The 21,033-nt window shown below is 42.5% G+C and overlaps 1 protein-coding gene across 1 annotated transcript in view; it reads right to left on the bottom strand.

Moving 5' to 3' along the window:
• Positions 1–21,033, bottom strand: part of LOC104326238 (vasoactive intestinal polypeptide receptor) — a 116,154-nt gene that overhangs the window by 11,424 nt on the left and 83,697 nt on the right. The window contains exons 7-9 of the mRNA XM_075419874.1: positions 5,728–5,881; positions 3,427–3,487; positions 930–999 (exon numbers count right to left, since the gene is read on the bottom strand). Coding sequence (XP_075275989.1) covers positions 930–999; positions 3,427–3,487; positions 5,728–5,881 — 285 coding nt within the window. The remainder of the gene's footprint in view (positions 1–929; positions 1,000–3,426; positions 3,488–5,727; positions 5,882–21,033) is intronic.

Raw genomic sequence — 21,033 nt, 5'->3', positions numbered from 1 at the left:
AGATTTCTGTTTAATAAAGATACATTTGGTTTGATTTCTGTTGCATTCCTTTTCTTCCCTTCCCACATACTTTCCTTCACTTAAGAAAACTCAAAGCTAAGTTTAACTCAAGTTCATTTGATTTCAAGTTTTGGCTTGATACACGACAGAGTAAACATGTAATATTCAACAAGGGTGGAAGGACTCAGAGTTCCTCAGAAGTGTCATGGTTTCTGTAATCAGAATTGATCATATCCAGAGAATTAAGAAGTCAAGCACTTGTTGATTTATCTGGAAGTTAGCCAAGCTTCTCAAGAACTTAAAAACCACATAGCTGGAATCCAACTTTGCACTGGATGCTACAACAGGAGGCAAATATAAGGGGGAATTAATGTAACCTCTTTGTATCTAGGTAGAAATTTAAGAAAGGCCTTCTCCGATAGGACTTCTCCCATTTTACTTTATGGTATTGACAACTACAACTGAACAAGTCATTCTCGGCTCTGCATACGGTCAGCTCAGAGAAACAAAAACATTCATGGCACAATTAATCTGATCGAATTTAGACATCCACTGATTCATTAGACAAGATTTTCCTGGATCTCTACCTATGTTCCTCAACCTCCTCTGGCTACACACACCCACACCTACTGCAGCGGAGTGCCTGGGGTGACCAGCTGAGATGGAGGTGGTCAGTGTTAAATCAAATGAGCTCCACCTTGGTTCTTTAGACACTCAAGCTCTTCCCGTGGTCAATGCTTAAAGGTAAAGATGTTTATTCAGAGGGTGAGCTTCCTTAACCTAAGACAGACATTCAATATACAGTGGGATTTTATCTGTCAATGTATTTTCCACAGACATTTACAGAACACTTCTTAACATCCCTTCACCCCCCCCCCACTTAGTACTAAAGATGGCTTTGCAGCCAGCAGAATGTGCTGATACTTTACCAAAATAGACACCAAAATAGGAGTTTTAATGATCCACCAGAACGGGGATTCCACTATTTCCTCCCAGCACCTAAAGAGAAACAAAACCAGACTTAAAATATCAAGAAATACAAGCAAGCAGCTATGTAACCTTTTTGGATACTTGGTTTCTCTGAGTGATAGAGATAGCTATACTAGGTTATATGAAGAGGAATAAACCTGATGTGCGTGAACCAGGAAGGGCTGAAGACTTGCTTTGCAGTGGTTTTGAGCACTGGTAGGTAGCGGTTACTCCAGATATAATTCTGTGAGCTCTTTACCCCTTGGTAATGGAATGGGCTGGAGGATGTTATCTCAGTGTTAATGTGGGGGAGGATGGTGATTCACTTGTTTCTCTTACAGTGAGGTCTGCTGCAAGGAAAAGCTATCAAAAACCACAGATTCATGAGGCCTCCAGTGCTATCCACCATCACGGATGGGGCTTTTGTTAAGCACAGAGCAATTCCTACCATCAGAAAAAAAACACCTGCCCTTCTGAAAAAGATGACAGCCAGCCTATGGTGGGATTAGTCAGACTACATCTAGCTAGCTGCATCTGAGCTACGGACCTAGTCAGACAAGTCCATAGGGTCCAGGGTGTGATTTATTTCATCCTGAAGTCAGAACTGTCTGCACACCACACCACTCACCTAGGTCATTTAGAACTATATTTTAAAGCCAACAAGGAAATGACAAAATAGGAATGACGTGGAAATGACTAATATTGCTCAGGACATATTTATCTGCAGACCTCATGAGAGTCAGGTGACCAAAGGTGCATTTTTAGGAGAGCATTCATGAAAGCTGGTCTGCGTTTATGCTTGAAATAGATTAGTGGAACCCACCATAGACAATTTCACCTGGATTCAGCTCTTCTAATTAAAAATGTTGACAGCGCAAGTGATGGTAGATGAAGAGAAGCACTGTTAGGGCACAGTTCCGGAAACCTATTTTAGGCATCAACTTTGGGATGAAAAGAATTGCACTCCATGGACTACACTGACTAAATCTCCACTAGCTATAAAAGGAGACTAGAGAGAATTGCTCAGATACAGATGCTTACACTTAGTCAGGTGCATGCTGCCCTTTCATTTAGAATTAAAGTGGCCCTAATTGTGTCTAGTGCACTTCATTTTTAAAATAAATTCAGGCAGTCTGAATGAAGGTCACTTTAATTTGGAGTCAGAATGCTTAAATAGAGGCTTAAAGTTGTTTAACCAATGTGACATAATTAGGTACTATTTAATCTGGATTAATTTCCTGTAATTTTTCTCTGTAGGTAATTTTAGGATGCCAAAAAAGTCTACGTTAGGTCTTAGCACATCCTGTAAATTCACACTCTGTTTTACTTGGCACACAAATGTAGAGCTTTAAAGCCTCCAGAAAATGCAAAGAAGTCTGTATTAGTCTTGAGAATTACTGGAGCTGAGTGGAAATATGTAGTAAGAAGAATTGGTATCCAGACTGGTTAAATCCTTTGGTCTCTATCTCATTGTAGAGGCTATTTATTAACAAAGTAAACAAGGGCAGTCTTATGCAGATAGAGTGAAACCATAAAAGAAGTCAGTAGCCCTCAGGAAACGTGTTAACATGACTACAAATCAAAAATGCAATGAGAAATCTGAGCTGCTTCTCTTACTGAAATAAGGACAAATCAGGACACATTTGGAGAGAGAGAATGCACAGGAGAAAATGGAGTTAACCATATGCTGTAAATGCAAGAAGCGAGGGCATGCACAGTGACTACATAATAAGCACCTGATTTTGTAACTCTCTGGAGTGTTTTCTCATAAAAGCTTTTCCAATTACTGTAGTTTGACTGCTTGAGTAAAAGCACGAAGGAGCATAGCAGGATCAGATCCTATTTGCTCGCATATATCCTTGGATAACTCTAATATCTGCCTCATTTACTTATCTGTATTCCGTCTGCTTTTTATATGAAGTATGAAAGGCAGCTGTTAGGTTAAAGAGGATGAAAAACAGATCCTAAAATCTGCCTGGAGGAAAAAAAAAGAGTTTTTAGAGTTCTCTGTGGCAGAGCTAATAAGAGTGTTTACTAAATATCTGCTGCATGAGAATATTCAGGGTCAATTCTGCAGGATGCAAATCTCTGCTCTGAGAAGTGGGCAGCTGCTCAGCTGGCATCCTTGTTATACACAGGACCACAGGACCAAAGGCAACCATCAGGGTCTGTTCACAAATTCTCTGCAAAAAGCCTGACCAAGGGGCTGGGAAACAAAGAGGGTGAGTGACTGGCCTACGTTGACATAAACCGTGTGTCTTCAGGGAGAACTTGGAGAGTTTCCCAGCTCATGGTGGCAGAGGAAAGCCCCTGTTCTGCTCATACTGCCATTGGGGTTAGGGCAGGATGGCTGAGTTACTAAAACTTCAGGGCTTTCCTTGGCCTGCCTTGGAGATAAAGGAAAGAAGAAATATAAAGGAAAGAGAATTGAGACAAACAAACTCAACGGTTGCTTACCCAACATCGAAAAAGTAAATCCTGACAATAGTCCAAGTAGTGATGAACAAGGAGGGGGCACCTGGAAAGAGAGAAGATGGTGTTACTTTCAGAAATCCTTATCATTGTTTTCAGAGCTGTTCTCTCCCACTATCCATCTCTCCTGAGTGACTGAGGTGATGCCTTCCCTCAAGAGTGGGCAAATGCTTCACATTTTCAATGCTCACACACCAAACAAGCGAAGTGTTGCCTTTCTCTTCCACCTGCCATGTAAGATGAATTTCCTGTAACTGCTCCCTAGCAGATTTATCTTCCTGTTGCAGCGCCTACAAAAGAATTTCTGATGGTGAAATGCAAGGAGTAGGAATCACTTTAGACATCTACAGTGTGGACACCTGTATCTAAGCCAGTCACCACAGGCTCTCTTTAGCATCAACGGGGAGAAATATGTACTTCTAACACACAGGTCATCTGAGCTACTTCAGATCATTGTTTTAGGACAAGAAACACCCCCTTGGATTCCCTTGACTGTATTGCCTGGATCTCCACTGACTGTAAGGGAGCCCAGAGTGACCAGTTCACAAGTAGATGTCTGTAGTTGGCCAGATGAACCTGCCTCTTCTCCTCACCGCATGATCTGCTGCCTGACGAGGATAGTCCTGTTTCATCATTGTGGTGCCTCTTTTCTCTGCCTCTTGTGTTTGATTAGATTTAGATTGCAATTACTCCATGAAGGACATTTTGCTTTGTTCTGCGTTAGTCATAGATTTGCATATTATTTATTACCAGTGATTTCTGAGTGCCACAGTAATAAAAACAAAGAACTCTAATGAGTGCATCCAAATTATTAATTCCTGCATGATCCATTTCAGATCCATCACTGACGCTCTTGCAAATGATGCATGACTGAAAGGCCAAAAGATCCTTCCAGCACCTGTTATTTTCTTGAATTGTCTTTCCTCACCCAAGAAATCTCATAATACATTAACAGTGCGAGAGATTTCCTTTTATTTAAAATCGTTAGCTTCATATATTTTTCTTTAAAGTCTGCCGGCTCTACTGTGCTGAAGCAAAGGGTGTCTGTGCACAAGGCAGGTTTAAAGAAGTTCTGACCTGATTAACTGCATCTGAAACAAGGCCTGCTGACATCGACTCTTCTTATGCTTACAGCACGGAGAATTGTCTCTCTTCTGCAGTGTGAACCCAAGCATAACTCCTGTCACTTTCAATGGAAGTTATGGCTATGATCAAATCCCAAGTCCAGGCATACCCTTGTACATGACACAATTTTATTTTTCCTTTTGTTTTCAAGATTCCTCCCCGCTCTATTTATTTTTCAGTTTCAGTTAATGAGAACATGCAATAGAAAGTCGTTTTGCTTACTTCTACATAAATCTTCAGCTAAATAGCTTAAAGGGGAAAAGAGACCTCTGTTTCATCTTTGGAGAAAGAAAGAAAGTTGATCTGGTAGGATAAATTTGCATAAGTTAGCAATTCTCCTCTGAGTTACTTTGTGAAGATTTTAATTCTGTATTCCTTGGCATTTTCTTTTTACTTTACTTTTTTCTTTTCTTTTCTTTTCTTTTCTTTTCTTTTCTTTTCTTTTCTTTTCTTTTCTTTTCTTTTCTTTTCTTTTCTTTTCTTTTCTTTTCTTTTCTTTTCTTTTCTTTTCTTTTCTTTTCTTTTCTTTTCTTTTCTTTTCTTTTCTTTTCTTTTCTTTTCTTTTCTTTTCTTTTCTTTTCTTTTCTTTTCTTTTCTTTTCTCTTCTGTCTTTGAGACTAGATTCACATTAAAACTGGAGACATCATAAATACAGTAAGCAGAAGGTTATCAGCATTAGCACACAGGGGATGGGATCTCGGGAGAGCTAGCTGGCCTGAATTCTGTAAGACCAGGAGCGGGTGACGGACTGCAGTGTCTGGTTCAGTCCAGGAGTCCTGCTTTGCTGGGATCCATCCTTACAATTTAAGGTCAAGGCATAATATCAACTTTAGGGTCCCATTCAGTATCAAAGCACTAAATGTCTATAAAGGTGACGAGGAGTTTCAGGTCCACAGTCCTTTAAGACGCCGAGATGCTCAACTACCAGGTAACCTAGCAAAAACTAAGTTCTTAAACACCTTTGAAGATTTAGGCTAATGCTGTTAAACCCCTCTGGCCATCATCTGGTCTTGCTTCTGGATGCACTAACAATTCTTGGCAGCAAGGTAACACGTAGACTACATCTCTTGCTGTCTGAGCCCCCAGGTTTGTGGATTAAATTGCTGTTAAAAATGCCAGTCAGGATCACCTCTTGGCATTCAGTTTTGAGAAGATGCGTACCCCAGCCAATCAAGATGTACCACCAAAAGTATTTCTTCTCTGAAAAGAAGGAGATGACCAACAGGGTGTGAAGATACAAGCCCTCCACCAGGAGCCAGAAGAAGTTGGCCATGACGCAGTACTGGAAGAAAACCATCATGGCTTTGCAGCCTACCTGGAAGAGAAGAAATGAACAGTCGTGAACTGCAGCATGTTTCCATAGTAAACACACCAAATTACCAGTCAGCATTGCTCTGTGTCTGTGCTCTGTGTCTGCATATCTTTGGGATTGCTTTTTGCAGCACCCGAAGCCCTTATGGAATAAGCTTTACGGTAAAAAGATGAAAGCCCTGCCAAGCTTGCTTGTAGGGGACATGCTTGACACATGTTAAACGCTGCATGGAGAGTACAGGGTACATCCTTGAGGGAGCCAGCTCAGGTCTGGACGTTGTTTGACTCTGAGCCTGGAGTTGCACTCAAGCTTGGAAATCCTCCTGAGCAATGACAGGCTCATACGCTGGACCATGATCCCTACCAGCATGGTGCTGTTTTCTGTAGGTTTTAGATGTACATCTGCGGGAAGCTGGTTTAGTAGCAGAGTGGCTGCCAGAACGTGCTGTCCTGATGTGCAGTCACCAGCCTCTCTGCCCTGTCAGGCGTGCATTCATGGGGCTGGGCTGTGAAGCGAACCATTGCACTGGTTCAGAAGAACCCTCCAAAAAGGTGCTACTTCGAACTGAGAAAAACTCAGTGACTGGTTTATGATGCCATGTACAAAAACTTGGTTCAGCAGGATAGAAGTGATCTGCATTGGAGAGTAAACAAGAATCGGTGGAATTACAAATGCTATTCTTGGCACTAAAGTTGGCATCTTGAGGAATGACACTTTGTGTGACTTGGGAACGTGGTCCCTCCCATCATTCTCAGTGGGGCTGCCTGCTAGTATAACCTGGCTCTCCAAACCCAAAGAAATAAAGCCTCTGGCTTGAACAAACTTACTCCTCAGGATTAAAAAGAAGAAAAAAATTCCATGTTAATTAGCCCTTGAAAGCAAAGTCCAATTGTAATCTCTCCATGGCCTGGTAGATACTGCAAAAACTGAAGGAGTTTGGGACAGGGATTTGAAGAAAGCCAAGACTATGAGGAATTATAAATACTCAGTTAGGAAAAGAAGTACTCGGATACATATTTTTAAAATAAAGAAAAAGATAAGAAGGGGAAACAGGGTAAACATGAATGAGTATGGGCAGATTTAATTGCGTTGGGAGGGGAGGGATTTGAAAAGGGAAGGAGGATTGTTTTTCTTCAGGAAATGAATAAATAAATGCTGTAACATGCAGTACGAAACTTTCACTGCAGCACAGGTAACAGGAACCGTCAACTTACAAGAGAAAAAAAAGTCAGCAATTTCTCTGCAACATTTAGGGGCCAAACCCACTGCAAAACACCTGAAGGTAGAAATCAGCTGCCCAAAGAAGGGTGCCAGCCCTGGCCATTGCCCCAGCACAAGGTGTATCCAAGTCCAGCAGCAGCTTTGCAGGAGATCATTGGCTGCATCTTTACCCATATCCATGCTGTCCAAGCATCCCTGAGATGTTAATTTGGCAACGGTCTCGTTGCCTGCAGGGATTCTGCTTGGCAATACCCTGCACTTACTGGGGCACGGGCATGAGAATCTGGCTGCCAGTGCTTTCTGTTTAGTGACTCTTCCCTGACGCTCTGCGCGTGCAACATGTTGAATTCAGAGCAATATTGGATTCGCACCAGTGATAAGATCACATTGCCCCCCCCCCCCCCCCGCCCCGTTCCCCTCTCCTGCTGAAAACTGTTGCTATGAAACACACTGGTTAAAAAGGGAAGTGTGAAAAGTATTTTCTTGATACCACACATTTTGGAGAGGGACTTGTCCCCACTGATCACTCAATATTAATTCAACCCTCCCCTAGCACCCACTAGTATGTCACACTGGGGCCCCTCACGGGCTCCTGCTAATCAATTTATGTGCACATCAACTCCCTCCTGTGAGGCAGATGGCATAAGCAGAGACTTGCTGCAGGGTGGCGATGGTGGAAGGTGGAGGCAGAGCAGGCAGTTAACTCCCAGGGAGGGAAGGAGACACAGACCTGAGCTGACAAGGACTCGGGATGTGGCAACGTCCTCCCTGTGGCATCCCTATGCTCTTTATTTCTCCCTGCTATTGTGTGCATAGGGCTGTGTGACGTTGGCACACATCTTTTCTTTTACCCAAAGCCTGAGTGACTGCTTGGTGTGTCTGCAGCCAGTGGGGATTTGCTGGTGTGAGTGTACTCAACCATGTTTCAGCCTAAGTCAGCAGCTCACAGGTGAGACACAAGGTTTAAGGGAGCAGTTTTGATGCATCTCAAGCACATGCCCCTCATAAATGGTTTTGCTTTGTGGATTGAGCATTGGGGATTGCTTTCTGGATGGTTTCATTGAAGCTATGGCAGAGACACAAGGCTGGGCATGTCACAAGGAACTGCAATATGTTATGGGACCAGGAAAGGCTGCCCACAAAAAGTGCACGTCGTTTCTGCCTAATAGAGGCTCTCAGGCAAGGATCCCCAGCCTGAGTTTGCAGAGCTACTGCTATCACTGAGGGGAAGCAGTGGCAGCAGAAGCCCCAGATCTGGGTGCCCAAACCCATCACCTTTTCTCCCAGTATTGGCAGCCATTGCTTTTGTGGTAGTTTCTGGCCCTACCTCCTTCCCTAATGTGGTGGTGGTTTGTACAGACCTGAGATGGATCATACACATGGGCAGCAGCTGGGTTTTGGAACCCTTCTTCTGTGAGAGACCTGTAGCAAATCAATGCTCCATGCTGAGGTATGTTTGGCTATTTAAGCGGTTGCTACCACCCCAGGCATTTTTTGCTTTACCTGGGGAAAAGATATTTTTATGTATCATTTTCAGCACATGAAAATAACGTATTGCAGCCAGGGATCCTCTGTGGCTTGAGGATGTCCTGCACTGGAGCAGATTTGGATGCACTGTCCTGTCTTACAGATTAAATCACGGTACCTTCTCGCTGTCTGGGCTTCTTGCTACCATTGCCTAAGGTGGGTAAGTTTAAACCAGATCCAATATTTCTATAAGAGATGCAGTTTCACTGTTGACTGCAGTGTTCTTCTGTTGAATCCTCTTTGACAGTCAACTCAATGACATATTTGGAAAACAGCCCTTCCCGGCTTTTGAGAGACTTTATCTCATGCAGCACTTGGTAATCGGTCTCTACCTTCCTGATCGATCAGATTCAACCTCAGAATGACTGTTATGATGTTGAAAAATAAAATCCAAGTTTATATAAGATGCTTTACCCTTTAGAAGACAGACACTAGACAGAGACGAGCTATTACAACTCATAGAAGACTTTTTTTTCACAAAGCGCATGATGTGTCAGTGTTGAAAGACTAATACAGGCTATGTTTAGAAAAGCTATTTCCAGCAGGAAAAGCAGCATTACAGCACTGCTTTTTCTGTTCTCCCCCCTTCCACTGTCTTATTTACAACAGCTTGTTTCCCAATCTTCCTTCAGGGATCTCATCGTGCTCGTGTCCACATGAGATATTGCAGTGAGACGGTCTTCCTTGGCTTTGTGGATGGCACATCTACTTGAGTTGTTCCTCTCTGCTTCCCCTCTTTGGGACTGCATTAGACATGGGCCATTTGCTTTTCCCACGGAGGTCCCATCCGTCTCCACACATGCTGCTGGTGACTAACTGCTGAGATGGATTCTGCCTCCAGCCATTGAGGTGTAGAAACCTCTTCGACTCCAACAAACATTTTTGTGCTTTTCTTTAAATTGCTCATAGTCTATAAGAAAGTTTAATCTTGATTATTTCAAAGATTTGTCTACATTTGAGGAAACCAGCCTTTCAGGACAGTAGTACAGTGCAGTATGTACATTTTTTCCTGTCTTGCTGTCTCAGCAAGGATTCTCCATCAGGGACAGACGTCTGCCCTCTATGCATGAGGATCTCATACCCCTTAAAATGCCTGTGAATATCCCAAAGCTCTGCTCAGGAAATGCCCATCCTTTTGGAGCAACAGCTGGAAGCCCAGCACAATACTGGGCAGTGCCTAAAATGACACTAGCAGTCTACTTGTAATCACAGTGTCTCCTTTTCCTACAGTCCTCAGTTAAACAGTCATAATTGTAGATGCATACAGCATAGACAGTTGGACATACGAAGGCAAGGGAGGGTTGGCCCATACAGCAGGTCTGAGATGCCTCGTCTCGCACCAAGTAAACTCATTTTCACAGTGACAGATTTATACAGCACTTTTATGTTGCCCAGAAGACATGACTTATCTGAAGGGTTAGCTGCTGAGTGACTAATGCTGAATTTGCCCACAGCAACAGCTGCTCTTCTGGCCAGTCTCGTGAAGGACGCTTCCTTGTTCTTATTTAAAAGCTTTCATGGATCCCACTCATGATCATGTGCTGGGGCACACCTGGAATATGGGGTAGCACTGAACAAGCACTACCTGGTTTGGAAATGCTGAAATTAAGGTCTTCAAGCTCAGGGACTGGCCCAGTCCTACAGCTCCACAACTATAGTGCCATTTTAGAAACTCATATCATAAACATAACTAAATTAAGGAGTCTCAGTCTTGAGCTGATTCCCACCTCTCATGCCTAAATCAGACTGAATCCCATCCCAACTCTTCTTTTGTTGAGACGTCCACTTTAGCCAAAGCATAATGTAATCTGTAATGACGATGCAATAACCAAATAATTGCTCCGTAATGATGATGCAATAACCAAATAATTGCTCTGCTTGTAAGATTACATGGTATAATTAATTCACCACCTCACTGTCATGACACTGCAATTCATAAAATGGACAAATTTCAAAGCATTTTATTACCTAAATATTGTACAGCACTGTTCATAGCTATGCATTGTCCACTAATTTCTGTGCATGTTGCATGGAGATGTCAGGATAGACTTAGTTTCCAAATACATGTTTTTCTTCTTCAAGGGGTATTTCTCTCTGCTTTTAAATTTGCTTTCATTTTATAGAATCATAGAATCATTTAGCTTGGGAAAGACCTTTAAGATCATCGAATCTAACTATAAACCTAACTGCCAAGTCCACCACTAAACCAGGTGCCTAAGTGCCACACCTACAAGTCCTTTAAGTATGACAAAGGGTGCTGGCTCAACCACTTCCCTGTACAGCCTGTTCCAATGGTCAATAGTACTTTCAGTGAAGAAATTGTTTGTAATATCCAGTCTAAACATCCCCTGACACAACATGAGGCCATTTCCTCTCATCTGATCACTTATTATTTGGGAAAAGAGACACCCACCTTGCTACAACCTCCCTTCAGGCAGTTGTAGAGAGCAATAAGGTCTAGCCTCAGCCTTCTCTTCTCCAGACTAAACAATTACAGTTCCCTCAGTTGCTCCTCATAAGGCTTGTGCTCTAGATCCTTCACCAGTTTGTTGCTCTTCAGATGCACTCCAGCACCTCAAAGTCTTTCGTAAGACTTATTCTTACAATCAATAAGATTTATTTCTGATAAGGTTGTTACTCTCAGAGAAAAAAACTGTTCCTGGGAGGAGTGCATATGCACTCCTGTACTGGCCTAGGTATTAGTCTGTTAAGAAAGGAAGGATGAGGATATTCTTTGAGCTTTGTCCTAGGAAGATGGTGCCCAAGACAGTATTTTTTACTGGAAACAAAACCAAAACTTCTCTTGTCCGCTCAAGCGGGGATTTTTGTTCCAGCTAGAGGCTAGAGCAATCTGCTTTTACAAGTCACCTTCACTGAAAGAAGAGAGGTGTTTTTTCAGTAGTGACTGTCGATCATGGCTTGGACCTCTCCTGAGGAGGTGGCTAAGTTATAATGTGGTATCTTTATCACCTCAGGCTATTTCTTGTCTCTTCTCATGCTCAAGGCTATTGGCTTTTACATATCAACCTTTCACTACTTAGTTGGCTTTGATAGAAGAGCAGAAAAGTGTGCCACATCCACGGTCCTGGAAGAGAAACTGCAGTAGAGAAGATCTTTCCAGAAGCTGACTTGGCAATCTGAAAATGTGAATATCAATTTGTTATCTCAACCTTCTGCTACTGTGCCTAGTTTTCTGCAGAGACAGTCTGGCTACACAGGGTAATGGTTTGACCCTACAGAGGCCAATGGCAAAGCCCCTGCCCACTTCAACAGGGCTTCATGCTGGAGGCCTAATTTGCAGAAATTCAGCATGATGTCAATGGAAATTGTTGACAGAAATAGAACAGCTTCTTACTAGGCAATCCTGTTCCTCCAAAAATGAGCCCTTGGGTCAAACCAATTTGCTGAGCCAACAACAACAACAACAAAAAAAAAAAAAAAAAAGGAAAAGAAAATTAAAAAGAAAAAGTGTTGACTTACCCTTAGCACACTCAACCTTTTGTGTAACGGCAGAGTAAACCAAATTAAACACAAATAAACAAGACTGCCTGGCAAGAACCCATCATTTTTATTTCTTTCCTCATTTTAATTGCAGTGGTAGAATAGTTTCAAACAGGTTAGCAATAAAAAAGCCTCACAAGATTTATGTTCTACCATGAAAGGGAATTGAGGTCTAGTCAAACAAGAAATCTCCTCCTAAATCAGTTAGGTGCCTTTTACTCCTTCCTTCCTTCCCTATCATAGAGTCTGACAAACAAGTAATTTAAAATGATAAATTGCTACGCCAGTGGGTGGCTTTGCAAAATTTCCTGGAAGATGCATGGAAATTTGGGGTATTGAGGAGTTAATACTCTCTATGAATAAAGAATTTTGACTAAAGAAATTCTTAAAATGCCATCTTGATAGAAATAAAGTGGCTTATGATTGAGACATGTAGCCTTCAGTTTGTGAGGGCCCAAGTTTTCCAGGTTAAACCCTCAGTTAAAGCAATTTCTCATCTATCAGGAATTATAATAAGAAAAGACCTTCATGGGAAGAACAACCTTCTGTCTTTGATGATGGACTCTTCGGCTCCTGCTGCACTTAGTGGCTTCAACTGTAAGTCAACCCTATAAAAAGTGTGGCAGATGATAGATCAACGTAACAGAATTCATGGCCACCATCTATCTCAGGCATGGGGATAAAAGGCCTCCAACACACATTTTCCTTGTTAACATGCTGCTCTGCATCAATGGTGCCCCAGAAACATTATGCAAGAGTGCTCTTAAGCCTTGGCAATAGCAAATTGATTCAATTTATCTTAACCCACATTCCTCTAGGTCACAATACATTACATTTTCATGCACCCATCATTGCCTAAGAGCACACACTGGAATACTTACTCCAGGTCAGCTGTAACTGGGTAATTTATTAAGCCATTATAACCTGGATTTCTGTCTGAGCGTGTTGATTTGTTACTGCATTCTTAAAGCAGAAATGCTGTTTCTAGACTGATGAGCTGTGCTTCACAGCCATACACATGCACACGCACACACTACTTCAGCATGCTAAGTCTTGCCTGCTCCCATCAAGAATGTGGAAGGATGGAGGCATTAGGAAGAAGCTGTTGGGCTCAATCTCCATCACTCTTTACTGTGCCACCACTTCCACTTCCACCAAGTCTGGGCCACCACTGAACCTGGATAGCGTATTATTGCTCTGGTTAGACTATCATTTTGATACGAATAGCTCAACCGATATGGACCCCAAAGTCCCATAGGATAACCTCAGTCTTGCTTTGTGCCTTCACCTCTGTAATGCCAGCAGAAAGCCAGTTGAAAATGGCAAGGCATTTAAAAGTCTGTCTGTGCTGATATGGAAGTTGCAGGAGGCAAATTCTATTTTACATGCTGCAACATAGAAAAGCGCGGCAAGGTCAGATCCTGCACTGGAAGAAACCTTGAGAACTCTATTAAAATAATGGAGCTGTAACAGTTTACGTCAACAAATACTATGGTCCACATGACTGCACTTTATGCCTTGACCACTTCTTATGCAGGCTTCCTCAAATACAACACTATCTGTAGAATTCAGTAGGAAGCTCTTATGTCTGCTTTTCCTCTTGTAAGAAGCAAGTTTAAGCCCCGTGACTGTGATCCTCAAGGCTATTTAAGCATTCTCTTCCACTGATTTTAACAGGGGTTATGTAACTCTCAGACTTTGAGGGACTCAGCCTTTCTATTTTGTCTCTTAGGAATACTCGTTTGATTTTTGAGGGCAGTCTTTTGAGCATTTCCAAGATGGTGATTAGCTCTAGCTTGTCTAACATCTGTGTCAGATGACTCAGAGTTGAGTTTAGACGTAAAAATAGAATTATCTCAGTAAACGGGGTAACTGTCCCTATTTCGTGCTCATCAATCGTAGAGTAATGACACTTCTGAACACATCTTCAGTAATAAGCCAAGTCAACCACAAGGCAGCAACTAAAAGGAGAAGGTGAACAGAGCTGTATAATCCCTTCTCTGCACTTGTCACATTTCCTCTTATTATTGGAGATAGAGCGTTGCTTTAAGATGCCAGCCCTTGACTGGGGCACTGCTGTGCCAGGCACGATTGGGTCACTTATGCAAAGAAATTTCCCCCTCCAGAGCTCTTCCACAGTCTAACTTTATGCCTTCACTCTAGGGTTATTTCCAGGAGCAAACTCATCTAAGAAAAACCGTGTAGAACCAGGTTAGAGCTTGGTCTCCATGGTCCAAACCTGCTAAAAGGCTGCCTGAAACGAACAGTCCAAGGAGAAAAGGGGCATAACCCAGGATTTGATACTTTCTCCTTGGAGGAATGGATCGCCTCGTCCATCCTCTGTGGACCTGGCCTGTGGCCAGCATTCAGGGAGGAAGCCCAGCCAGAGCTCCCATCAAGATCTCCCTCTGTTGCTTCCCATTAATTCTGTTGTGGGACTAGTTGGTAAATATTCAGTTTCTCTTTCGTGTAGGGATTCCCATGTTGGCCAACTTATAGCTGAAATCCAGCCTTTTTCCACTGCTCCTCCCATCTTCTACTGCAAATCCCATATCTGTAAAGCAGAATCCCAATCTTGTGGCACGGATCATCCTCACTTGCTAGCCTGGCATGCCTCCAGCACCACAACCCGAGTGCCTAGCTTCTTATCCCACTGCCTTTCATTGCCTCCCTGTCTCAAAATAATGATGTTTCACCTTTAGTTTCTCTGACACTCAAGGTTCCCTTCACTCTCCACCACTGCACATTCCTTTCTTTCCAAACTCAGACCTGAAGCCCATGTTTCCTTCTTCTGCCGTATCCTTTTAGCAGAGCTTCAGCTCCCAACACCACAGTCCTTCTCCCCAATCTCATTTATACTTCACCTGCTACTGCCAGCCCTGTGCTTGAGTCCCTGTGAAGCCTATGGTGCAGCAACCAAGGCTTCAGGTGTCCAGACATAAAGTGCTCTCTCACTAATACAGAAGGAAGTTACTGTTTGCCATCAGCTCCACAGCGATGACCGGTGTTCAGGCCCTTTCGTGAGGCCATCTATGAGATGACTAAGGCCTACTTCATAAATGCCAGTGAGGTCTTAGGCAGGTAGAGACCTCTTCTGTTCTAGAAGAGATGATGAGACAACAATTTCCTGGATGGGGTATCTCCGGTCAAAATCAAAATCCAAACATGAACATTAAAACAGTCTAGGTGGATGGTTAGCCCATATCCCATGCTCATGACTGCTACTGACCACACGCAGTTAACAACCCAAATCTCTTATTTATAGCTTCTAATTACTTTACACCCCCTTCATTCACTGAATTTGTTGCAAATCCTTAATTTAACTCTGGCACTGATTTTTGAAAGCATATTTGAGGCATTTTTAATTATCTTTTTTTACCTCTGGGTAATATTTTTACCATTAGAACCCCTGCTAATAAGGAATGTAGCAATAGTGTCTTTGTTTCTTCTTTCCCCACCTCATTTTATGGTCCTTTCTAGAAGTGCCTTAATACCTTTAGTGATGTGAAATTTAAAGTGCTGGTGAGAAACTTGAAAAAGAATTGGCAAACATACAATGCCTCCATTCCTTCCCCCTGCTTTCTTCCTGTAGTTTTTTACTTCTTTGTATAATTTATAGGAGCTTTCTGTAGGTTTTTTTTCTTTCCCCTGTCCTTTGTTTTGCTGTAAAACTCAGATTGTAGCAGTGATCAGCAGATATGGGTATATCAGCAAATATGGGGATAATCTTCCACAGAAGTTGCTTGGAAGATGCAAATATCCTTATCTAACCTCATGGTAAAAACGTAGACCAAGGACACGGGTGTGTTAGGTTTGTGTTGTGGCAGCAGCACCACAGAGATCTTCAGCAGAATCCTAAACAGAAACCAAACACTGTCAAAAAGTTCAAAAGTAGAACTGAAGACAGTCCATTGCAACACTTCTCTTCTGAAGCTAACAGGAACCGTTTGGCTGGGTTTCATAGGAACTTGTGGACAGGGTGAGGTGGTTCAGGTCAGATACGAGTGGAAGAGCACAGTGAGAAGCTTCTACTTCACATAAGCAGTGCTTTTTGCTGCTTGTGCTGCTCCTTGGGGTGAAAACCAAATACAGCTGTTACCCATTAGGTGGGAAGAGCAAGGGTCTCCTTCATGCTACACAGCTGAGCGAAAGAAGGTGGACATCATTTCACATTGGGCCCCATCTCCATGGCAAGAGAGACTGTAAAGCACTTCCTTATCTCAGGCAGCACCTTTTCTCCTGGATGGTCCCATTGAACTCAGCAGGCAGATGTGGTGTAATTCTGGAACAATGGGCTGAGCTACTGAAAATGTGTCAGCTGATGTATTTATTTATTTTGGGGGCTGAACCTACTCCAATTAAACTCAGGAAACATTCGCATTGTCTTCAGACAGAGCTCTGCCAGGGTCTTCCTCCAAGCTAGTCAGCCAAAGTTCAGCCCTACTAAGAAGAGCTCACACTCCTCTGTGTAGGTGGGAGTAGATGTCTTTACCAGAGGATGCAATTCAATGAAAGGGCTGAGTGTCTAATATTTGTTTCATTTTTACACAAGTGCACAAAAAAGCTTATACTCTTCCATCTCTCCAATAGCTTGTGTACTGGGGTTGTCCTACATGAGGCAGAGAATATAGATCTGAGTAGTCTCAGATGGGGGTGCGCTGGAAAAGAAAATGTGTCTGCTGTAATTTCCATATATAAAGTTCTTTCAGGGGTCTGTGGTTGTTATCAGTTTGGCCTGAGGAAGCTTGTGTGAAGAATCCCAATTTTCACACTGAAAAGATGAGTTACGTGTATAAGTTCACAATCACTAAAAGTCCCACTGTCCTTTGCAAAGACTTTTTTTGTTGTTGTTGGAATTTGATTGTCTTTCTCGAATGCAAAAGGAAAAAGATAAATGATCTAGCCTCCCTTGGCTGTATCTTCAGCAAAGGCAAATTTACAGAGCTCAGAAAAAGTCAGCCTGAATTCAATCTGTAGAACCTGCTCTCTGTTTATATCAAATTGTCAGCTTCTTTGCCTTCGGTTAGGCTGGAAATGTAAGTGGTTTGTCATTACGCTATCCATATATTACAGTAATGAAACTATATCAAAACCTATCCACAAAACCACAAAAAATCAAATGAAACGACAGCTGAAGTGTTCATTTCAATCTTTCTACCAGGCTACTGTACTTCACAGGGTGTTCTCCAGAGAAAGAAGGAAAGAGGAAGATAAAGTGTAGGAATGCCAAGACGGAAGGTCACTAGGCCTGAGTAAACTAATATGAAAAACCAAAACTTGTAAGGAGGCCTTTTGAGTTTGGCAGCTGAAAAAAAACCCAGAAGAATGCATGCAAATACAGGCTGGAAAGTGGTGCAATTTTTCACTCAGTGTGAGTAATCGTTGGATGCAGTGAAGCCACGTGCAGCGACTTTCCCATCAGAAATGACCAATTACTGAGAATGAACGCATTCTGAACGAATCAAAATGAATAGCTGTTGAAAAAGCTGTAGTGGGTGATATCACAGACCCCTCCTAGCCTGATCTTCTCTACAGCTGAGTGCTTAAAGCCCAGATTGACCAACACACTTGAGTATATGCCTATTTTTTAAGAAATTCAAGGCAACAGAATGATTCAATTACACATAACTACAGACATACTTAATGACTAAAGGCATGACAGAGAAAGAGAAAGAAGTTTTGGTCTACCAATGACTGTTGGTACCTTGGGCAATATGCTGTGTGTATACATGGCCATCAGACTCCTCTGCTGTTTCTACCCTTCCAGAAAATTCAAGGTCCCTGGCAGAACTTTGTTTCCCACTGGAAAATCCCACAGTGGGCTTCTGGAGGGCCAGCCTTCTCTGAAGGTAAGTCTGTGTGCTTCTACACAAGCCAAGGGATCCCCACTGTGCCTAAGAACAAGCCGAATGATTTGGGCAGCTGGGGAGAGGAGACGGCATGAGGGACATTTGTAAAGCTACTGCTGCTAAGTTTCCTTGGTGTAGGACAAAGGGCCTGGGTCACCTTGTGCAGGTCCTGGGATCAATGATAATTTAAACCTGCTACATTTAGTTATGAAAACAAGCCTTGCTTGCCAGCTCAGGGTTTCTGCTCCATGAAAATTGTCTGAATTTTTCACCCAAGCAATAGGACTTTTCTTTCCCTGAAGGGTAGGCTTATCAAGAAGGGAGTAAGGAATTCAGGGAGGCCACAGGTGCCACGCATCACCCTGTGAACACCACCCAGTGCATGGTGCATGTTGTGACCCTCATGATGTCTCAGTGATACTCATCACGTGTATTTTGGCTGCGTTGGCCCTGAAATGCTTATTGCCGAGTTCTCAGGCTTTGTGGACCATAGAAATGCCCAACAAACTTAACTTTTCAGGGTGTTCATGTTGAACTCAATGGTAATTCAAAACTATCTGAGTTAAAAATGGCATAGACTTAACACCGTAACTGAGGTTTCCCACACTGTAGGTAAAACAAAGTAAATATGCTATTGCGGCAAAGCCTATTACCAAGATTTTTTGATTGCGTATACACCTGTACATGTAGTGGAGTTCCTATTTGATGGGAGCATTGACATATTGGTTGGTGGGGAGCTTAAAGCGTTTTTGTGTGACTGCTGCACAAAACACATTTTTAAGTCTTCTTACTGCAACAGGTAATGCCAAATTCAGGAATTTGGCTCCTTTGTCAGAAATGCTGGGACACGTTGCTGTTGATTTGGATTTTATAGCCCCGAATCTTTTCTGTAAGGGGGGTGGTGCCTTTATCCTTTCTTCCTTAAAGGAGCTAAGCACAATATTTTCTCTTCTAATAAAGTACTGTTATTGCTTTGGGTTTTGCCCTCATCTAAAACAGCATAGTGGCGAGAGCGTTCAGTAAATTGAACTGTTTTTTCAAATTTCTCCTCAGACTGAATGAGCTCAAGGCCATATCTAGCTATTACACACAAAAGTTCAGTAAATTGCAGATTAGGCCCTGAGTATATGAACTAGTACGCAGCTGTCCCACGTCAAAACTTTATCCTGCAAGCTCAAAGCACAAACAAACCAATTATTTAACCTAACTCAAGCCAATCTAAACCAATTGAACCCACATAAACAAGCGGATTTTATAACTATTTCTGCAAATAGATGAATATTAGGAGAGGCATTTTGATTTCATTTCGTGTAGGTATTTTTTCCCTATGACTTAAAACATTGTCCAAAATGTTGGGTCAAGATAGGTAAAGATTTTGCAAAAGGGTATGCTTCTCCTAGTGTGGTGGAGACAGATTTGTTCCACATGTTTTCATAACCCTTGTGTATCACCCAGCCATTCACCCTGATCTGGCATTTAACACGAAAATCCTCTAATGGGAAGAAACACGCACAATGGTGGTAGCCACGGGTCTGCCTGAAAGCACACTGGCTTCCAGTAGCTGTGGATTCTGCAGGACAAAGTCCTGTATTTATACACAGAAGTGTTTCTGGATGGACAGTTGAAGCAAACTCTTCTCACACTGCTTTCTGCAGCCATGCCTGAGTCACGACCCGGTGCAAACTCCTGCAAGGGTGAGAGGTTAGTTCAAACTCCATGGCTCATTGGGTTCTTGGCTCGTCCGCCAATTCACATTGGCAGCTATCTGTGGCAGCAGACACCAGGCAATTGTTTATTCCAGTTTATATGTCCTTCTAACCATTCATGGACCTTCACAATAAAACCCCATTGCTAAGGAATACAGGTCCCAGTGAACCACGGAGGGGAAAAAATACCAGAGGGTTGCTGCAACAGGAACACATTGTGCTGCCGACAGTGCTTGGGACAAAGCTGGGAGCAGGCTACTCTGTGATATCAACCGAGTGGTGCTCAGAAAAAAAGGTCATTACAGCAGCAGGGAGAAGACTCAGGGTAAGGATACAGAAAAGCCAGAAGGCAAGGAAGAAATTGGGTGGATGGAAAAGAAATCCAATAAAATGGATCTGCTGAACTGCTGTGCCCAGTCCCCTGCTATTATGAGCAAGCAGCTCATCTAATGTTATGAATTTACTACGGAGGGTTCCTTGTTTTGTTTTGTTGTTTTTAATAACTTCTGATCACATCTCTTTATGTTGGTGATTTCATTTTCCTGCCTAAATTTATTCATGACTAGTGTCCTCTTATGTCAATACGGCCTTTAGATAAACAGCTCTTCTCCCTCCTTGATGTTTGCTCCAGATAACAACACTGAGTTTGAAAGTGAAAATAACTATCCCATTTCCTTTATTGCCCTCATTTATCATCGCAGTGGGGAAATCCCACAGTTGCAGACAGCTAGCATGGGATACAGATCAAGATGAACAATAGACAATGATGTCTACACATAGATTTCCTGCCTAAATGCCTGCAAAGATCTGGTCACTGCAATCAGTGGAGCCCAGAGAGACATCCAAATGGAGGCGCCTTCTTCAAAGCAAGGTGAACATCTCTCCAAACTCCAGCGAGTATATTAATTAGAGCTCAACTGACTATGGCTGCACATTAGACACGTAGCTCGTATAGGTACTTACCTGTAGATACCTGAAGTTAGCTATGTGAATCTGGATCTGACTCCCACCCTCACTGAAGGGAAAGGTTTTATTGAATCCTTAAACACAGGACTGCAAGTCTCCTTTGACTAGGGTATCCAAGAAAACAGCATGGGACTGGGAGATGGATGCAGGACTGACAGGAGCCCCAAAATCTTGCAGTGCCCTAGTTGTAGGTTTCACCTCAGAAGGGCCCAGATTCCTATAAACTTTTCACCCTGCTAATTTATTTTATGCCTTTTCCATACAAATCAAACTCTAGCAAACATGTTTTGTTTCTTTCAAATGAGAAAAAATTTGAAATCTTCCCAAAGTAGTGTCTCATATGCATTTGCAAGGTATTTTTCAGTGCATTAAGAGGGGCAACAGA

Source organism: Opisthocomus hoazin, chromosome 4, assembly GCF_030867145.1.
Source record: "Opisthocomus hoazin isolate bOpiHoa1 chromosome 4, bOpiHoa1.hap1, whole genome shotgun sequence".
NCBI lineage: Eukaryota > Metazoa > Chordata > Aves > Opisthocomiformes > Opisthocomidae > Opisthocomus > Opisthocomus hoazin.
The sequence above is the reverse complement of the archived record's forward strand: the minus strand, read 5'-3'. Positions and strand labels throughout refer to the sequence as shown.